At 37.2% G+C, this 7,934-nt stretch overlaps 1 protein-coding gene across 1 annotated transcript in view; it reads left to right on the top strand.

The window, feature by feature from the left end:
- The window catches only part of CDH23 (cadherin related 23), a 216,953-nt gene extending 212,549 nt beyond the window's left edge, over positions 1–4,404 (top strand). The window contains exons 30-31 of the mRNA XM_078783508.1: positions 2,250–2,360; positions 2,719–4,404. Coding sequence (XP_078639634.1) covers positions 2,250–2,360; positions 2,719–3,219 — 612 coding nt within the window. The 3' untranslated portion in view covers positions 3,220–4,404. The remainder of the gene's footprint in view (positions 1–2,249; positions 2,361–2,718) is intronic.
- The last annotated feature ends 3,530 nt before the right edge of the window (positions 4,405–7,934 follow it).

The raw sequence follows: 7,934 nt of genomic DNA on the forward strand, positions 1-7,934 counted from the left end.
ATTATTATTATTTATTTTTTTTGGGAAATTTTTTTTTTTCAACTTCAATTGTTTATAAAAGGTAATATCACGTATATTACAAATACATTTGTGCAAAATAATTGTTTGAATTATGATTGGTGTAAACCATGACAAAACGGCAACTCGGGTACAGTCATTTATCTATATATCTACATATCAGGGCATTGTCTGTGTTGTCACTGAACTACTCCCACAAACTTTTGTTTCTGTGGTTGTGAAGTGTTTTTAATAATGTGGTGGTGGATTTGAATCACGTGGTGGTGAGGTATTTTGAATTATGTGGTGGTGAGGTGTTTTTAAATCACGTGGTGGTGAGGTGTTTTTAAATCACGTGGTGGTGAGGTATTTATAATTACGTGGTGGTGAGGTGTTTTTAATTATGTGGTGGTGAGGTGTTTTGAATTAGTTGGTGATGAGGTGTTTTGAATTACTTGGTGGTGAGGTGTTTTAAATTAGGTGGTTGTGAGGTGTTTTAAATTACGTGAGGCTGAGGTATTTAAATTACATGGGGGTGAGGTGTTTTGAATTACGTGGTGGTGAGGTGTTTTAAATTAGGTGGTTGTGAGGTGTTTTAAATTACGTGAGGGTGAGGTTTTAAATTACATGGGGGTGAGGTGTTTTGAATTACATGGGGGTTAGGTGTTTTGAATTACGTGGTGATGAGGTGTTTTAAATTACTTGGTGGTGAGGTGTGTTAAATTATGTGGTGGTGAGGTGTTTTAAATTATGTGGTGGTGAGGTGTTTTAAATTATGTGGTGGTGAGGTGTTTTAAATTATGTGGTGGTGAGGTGTTTTGAATTACTTGGTGGTGAGGTGTAATCGTCCCAAATGTCCAGTCTGCATCTACACCTCCCCTATGTATGTGCGGGGGGGTTCTTTCTTGAAAATAAAACATTCAACATAAATCTTCAACCTAAATTGCCTATAAAAATGTAATACCACAAACACAACAAATACATTTGTGCAAAATAATTGTTTGTATTATGATTGGTGTAAATCATGACAACACAGCAACTCAGGTACAGTCATTATCCTCAGATAAAATAAGCCCATTCCTCAGTCACGACGCGTGGTGAGGTGAGCGCAGCGAGCCGAGCCACGCTAGTATATATATATATATATATATATATATATATATATATATATATATATATATATATATATATATATATATATATATATATATATATATATATATATATATATATATATATATATATATATATATATATACGTATATATATATATATATATATATATATATATATATATATATACATATATATATATATATGTATATATATATATATATATATATATATATATATATATATATATATATATATATATATATATATATATATAAAAATAAATTTTTATATATATATATATATATATATATATACACACATATATATATATATAAATATATACGTGTATATATATATATATATATATATATATATATATATATACACACACACATATATATATATATATATATATATATATATATATATATATATATATATATATATATATATATATCACCCATTGTATATATTATACATACACATATATATATATATATATATATATATCACCCATTGTATATATTATACATACACATATATATATATATATATATCACCCATTGTATATATTATACATACACATATATATATATATATATATCACCCATTGTATATATTATACATACACATATATATATATATATATATATCACCCATTGTATATATTATACATACACATATATATATATATATATCACCCATTGTATATATTATACATACACATATATATATATATATATATCACCCATTGTATATATTATACATACACATATATATATATATATATATATATATATATATATATATATATATATATATATATATATATATATATATATATATATATATATATATATATATATCACCCATTGTATATATTATACATACACATATATATATATATATATATATATATATATATATATATATATATATATATATCACCCATTGTATATATTATACATACACATATATATATATATATATATATCACCCATTGTATATATTATACATACACATCAATCAGAACCAGCCTGAAACTTCTCTAAGGCAGGGAGTATAACCTTGATTCCTGAATAGAAATTAAGTCCCAAAGGGGTTAATGCACTATTCCTGGCCTTGCCGCCCCAAAGGGCTCGGTGCTCAAAGTGGTCCTCGACGATTACCTGCGGTTGAAAAAATTGTTTGCCACTCGTCTGCTGCACCAGTCTTTGAGCCAGGCTGAAAGCAGCTCCACCACAGAGGTCAGATGGTGACCCAACCCCAGGTGTCACAGCTTGCAGTGTGGAACCTACCTTACCTTTTCTCACTTCCTCTGTCCTTTATTGCTCCAGATTTACGAAAATATTTTTGAAAAAAGTCTTTCAAATTTTTTTCACTCTAATGAGTCTACGGTACAGACTAAGCAATAAATTATGATTGATTGCTTTTTTAGTTGTTGTGTCCGTTTTGACTCTCCTTTTGTTGGTGATATGATGGTGGTGGGTCATGATTCTTCATCACACTGTTGTCTGTTGCCTTTTTTGTTTATCTTGTTATTCCTTCGATATACTCCTCTCTTATTTTATCTGCAATGTCCTCTTTGTGACGTCACCGTCACAGCTTATCCCTGCAGGTTCAAATGAAACACTGCAGGATGGCAGCCCACCGCCTGGGTCTCTTCGTCTGCGCCATCGGCCACCAACTGAGCTCACTCCAGGTCCAGAGGGTGTGAGGGTCATGCACGGCAGTACCGGTATCTTTGTACCATCAGATGTAAGCAGTTTGCCCGAAGACGACCAGCGGCCTGTTGTCTCGGGTCGGGAACGAGGCACAAATACTGCAACCGAATCAGCTCAGTGCTCACCTGCACGTCGACTCGATGAGAATACATCCTACGGCGGCACATCCACTAGCACTGGTTCAGCTCGAGTATCCCCGGCACCCACGGCAGACAGCGAGTCCCTTAGCCCTGTGCCCGGTCCGAGTACCACGGTGCTTCGAGCAGTAAAGAATGGTCCTGACTATGGGCCTATGAATAAATGTCATCGGGCAGCACGTCCAGCTGCACTTAGTCACACAATCAAAAAAGGCCAGGAGATTCTTGAGGTGACTGAACTTTGAGTTGTTATTTCTTTATATGGGGAGAGAAGACCTGCAGAATGGATTTTGAGGGTCGATGTTGACTATCATGGAAGCTTGATGTGAGGCAGTTTTTTTTGTCTATGTCTCTGGATGCAAGCCAGAGTCACGTTTGTATGCATTTCTGCGTTGCCAGTATGTTATGGAGTCAGGTTAGGGTTATACTTAGAAAACGTTAAGAAGGAGGAGGGGGCACGGTGGGTTGGCAGGGAGGTCGTGCTGTGCCTGTGTCACATGTCCACTGCATGTGTCTCCAGCACATGTCTCTTGTATATGCTTCAGGTTTTTTTTAACAAGTGTACTGAGATCGTGTGTGTATCCATTTATTGGGAAAAAAAATCGTGGCAAGGAAACTGGGATGAAAGTTTGGTTGTTGTTGCGGGAAACTTTTATTGACTCCCTTTTCATCCCATGATGGATTCTTTGTTTCTGGCAATAGTGTTATGCTGAAAGTGTCGAGGACACTGTGACCCAAGATTGATGTTTTAAAATCTGTTACTAATCTGTAAAGCAACATGCGGCATTTCTAGCCGATTCGCCAGCTCACACCCCTCCCTACCTCAGCTAGCCATGCCTCTTTTTTCCTCTATTTGCTTTCACCACTCATCACAACCTCTACCCCATCCCTCACACACCCCATGCATAAAAATTGTTTGTTCCACTTCTGTGCAGGGACATTGCGTCCTCACTTGAAATAACTCTGCCTGGAAACATGTTATGGCACCTGTGGATATAAATCAATTTCAGTCTGAAAATAATTGTGTGGCAGGAAACGAATATACAATGTAATAATCCTGAAAATAATAGCAGTGGAGTGGAAATTTCCAGGACAACAACCAAGTGGATACGTTCAGGACAACAACGATGTTTCAAACTACATTGACTGGACAAGAGGTCCAGTGATTGGGTTTTCTACGACTGAAATTGTCCGCTTGACGTAACAGTATTTTTCTACTTTTCTCACTCACGTGAGAGCCCTGACAGGGCATCCTTTGCATATGGGCATGGCACCACTTAGAGCACACTGTGTACATCTGGTGTGGTAATCTTGTATGAACACTTAACTCTTGTTACTGTAATTCCAGGTTAGAATCCCACATATTGTTGACTTGTCTTTTATGTCATAACTAGTAAAAATCCTGTCAAATATGACGGGTTGGAACAGTTTATTCGATGGTGCAGCCTGGTGAGCGTGCCAAAGTCTGAAGCGTCAGCCTAGTGTCAGGTGTGCTGACAACTTCTTTATTTATTAGACATTCTACGGATGTAAATGAACACACGTTTTACTCTGCACACGTTGCACATCACGTGCAGCGAATTTCACCTCCCTGCACCTTGTATTCATTGTTATTTTTTTTTAAAACGCTTCTGTACACCGCCCTTGAGGCTCGGTTTGCAAGCCACCGTCTACAATTCCAATAGAAGAGGCATAATTACTCTTTTATGGAAAATAGTTTTCGAGTTTGTTTTATCCTCAAAAATAGACCATTAAAATATATCTTTGTGTTGAAAGATTGGCTTTTAAAACCTACCCTTGTGGAAGGGGGCAGACATCTGTGCAAACACATAAACTGACATTGTGTTTTATATGGTAGATGTTCGCACTGTTCATGGGAAAATACAGGTGTGCTATATACATAGAAACATACATGTATGCATGCATGCACACATGCTGGTTGGGTCACCGTGATGAGTGCCAAAAATTGAGATTTCGAGCTAACAAGCTCAATACTTTTTCAGTGGATAAACAGCGGTGTTTGGGGGGTTTCTTTGGTGGATCCACAGCAGCTAATGCCCAACAAGGAATTAAGAAGGCAACAGTAAACTACACTATTATCATTTAAAGCTCCTTCCCAAGGTTGCAGTTGAAGTGACAGTTAAATGCCAAATAACATGACTCAGCAGAAACAATGATTGCAGTTTTAAAAAATTCATAATTATTATTTTAAAAGGTGGTGATGAAAAATTCCTATGATTCAATGAAAAAATGAGAAAGAAAATTGTTAGAAGAAATAAATTGTGTTGAATGAAAATGAGATTTTGAAATAAATAATATTGACAAAAGTAATCATTACAAAAACATAATTTGATAAGGTAGGAATAAAATAAACAATGATACAGAGAAGACTAAAGACAAAAGTAAAAAAGGTAATAATAATAATACTGAATAGATACAAGTACAAGTACAGATGATTGATACCATTAACAATCATTGTCTCTCTTTATGATATACAGTCGGACCTGACACCCGCAGGGGATACGTTCCTGGAAAATGCCGCGAATGTCGAAATAGGTTCCCGGCCGTTCTTGATTTGCGGAAACTCCTGCAAATATCGAGGAAAATCATGCTTCAATGGGGAAAAGGGCGCTAGGTTCCCCGCGATTCATGAAAAAGGCCGCAAATCTATAAGCAGGTCATGCTTGCGGTTCATAGATGATATGTTTTTTGTGTATATCCAACTGCTTTGTGTGTGGCTCGTGGAAGATGTTTTGGAACTGTGTTATGCTCGTGGAAAAAATATATATTTGGCACCCGCAAAGAACCACAAATACGTGGGAAACACAGGGTCGCGAATGTAGAAGCAGGTTACAATTTATCAACCGCGAATATGAGGAACTGGCCAATGTTGGGGCCGCTAATGTCAGGGTCCGACTGTACTAGCGAGGTACCCGTGCCACGCACGTGTGGGAGCCAGAATGCAAACAGACAATGCAGAAACTGCAAATGCCAAAGCACGAACCAATAAATTGCACATTCCTGTGACACCTTCAGTTAAACGTCAGGCATGGACAGATGTTTCGTGAATGACTTGAGCAAAAACCGGTGAATTGCAAACCATGAACTAATGAATTCCACATTCCTGTGCTACCTTCAGTCGAACTTCAGGCATTGACAGCTGGTTCGTGAAGGACTTGGACAAAAATTTACTGCAGCTGAATGTTTCTACACGCTGTCAGTGGTGAAACTGGAAATGCCGAATCCACGAATGTCACGGATGGAAATCCTCACATCATTTCCTCATTCTGCTTTAAACTCAATCTCTATATTTTCATTCCAAACAACATCATGCCAATCACAAATTAATACTACAGCATTAATATAACAAAATACAATGTTAAAAACACTCGTGATGCAAACGAATATTGACCGATCTGTCGTGATACCAATACAGACTGATCTGCTGGTGAGAAAGGGCGGATGTGAAATACTTCATACAAATAGAAAGTCAAAATCATAATTGTCAATATGGCCAATACAGTATTGAAAAAGTTACGAAACTTCCCACCCACCTTAGGATGGATAACAATGGCGTCCTTTGGGTGGAAAAATCAAAGTCATGATTGTATTTAGATATTGATCAAACTAGCGGATCTTCCTTATTATGTGTACTTCCGGAACAGGAGCAGCTTTGTATTGATTGAAATTCAAAATCATATTTTTATTGAAGAATTTATGAAACCTCCCTCCTACCTTATGACATCTGCTGGGAATCCAAAATGTACCACATACGGTTTGGCGCGGCTATCCCCAAAACTGAGGGAGTAGTTTTGGGATGGACGGACGGACTGACACTCATTTTTTATTATAATATATATGCCAATATATAATACATTATATACAAATGATTTAATTTACCCATACCCTTGACATAGCATTGGTTCTTCCAAAGCAGTTTCTTGGCAAGGGTTGTACAATAGGTAGCTTCCCATTGTCTTCCCAGCGTTGTTTGTCCATGCTTTATCCTTTTAAATGCTAAGCGTCAAGCAAGGAGCATGTACCTTAAAAAAAAAATGTCCTTGTTATAACTCGGTTGGGGTTTGAACCACCGACCTCCCAGGCAGATGCCCTAACCCTTACCCCCATCGAGTCGTGTGTGTGTGTGTGTGTGTGTTTTGTTATCTCTGTATGCAGGTTTCAGAAGGTGGAATGGAGTCCTCCAATGTCTCAAAGTATCCGCCTCTGTTTCGGTAAGGAGGGATCATGATTCATCGACCAAACCGTTGAATTTTTGTTGTTCTCAGATTTTTCTTCCGATCGCTCTTTTCAAGATCATCATCAAGTCCCGGACAGCTTCCATCTGTAGTCCGTTTGTAGTAATATTCCCAATTATCCCTGGAGCTCACTGATGGCGTTTTTTTTTTTAGCTTTTTAAGATATTTTGACTTCATTTTTGAGATCCTGGTATTTGATCATCTTGATTTATGCATTGTTTAGGCCAAAATTGCTGTGTACTGACACCTCAATTAGCAACACCATTTTTTCTTCTTTGTTTTTGTACCCAACAACTATATCCGGTCACCGGAGTTTGAATCCCAGTCGGCCGTTGAATTAACACCAGGTTGGGTTGACTCAGCCTGTCATCCTTCCGAGGTCGGTAAAATGAATATCCCTGTACCGGAAATTCCACATCTGGTACAGAGTAGTGCACCCCAAGATTAAAGCTTACAGATAGATTTCATGCATGTGCTTTCCATCACCAATAGTCGCCAGAAGTGGCTCTGGTATGAATAATAATAAATAATACAGTCGATGATGAGTGGTGAGGGGAGCAATTTGTCAACAAATTTGTCAACAAAACATTGCATATTGGTATAACAGCGTTGTAACTTTACTTAGCAATCCGCGCCTCATCCCCCCACCCCCAACAAAAGATACGGCGATCTTTGGCATTAACCCTCCTCCCCCCAACAACAGG

Source organism: Myxine glutinosa, chromosome 8, assembly GCF_964187855.1.
Source record: "Myxine glutinosa chromosome 8, kmMyxGlut1.1, whole genome shotgun sequence".
Taxonomy (NCBI): Eukaryota; Metazoa; Chordata; class Myxini; order Myxiniformes; family Myxinidae; genus Myxine; species Myxine glutinosa.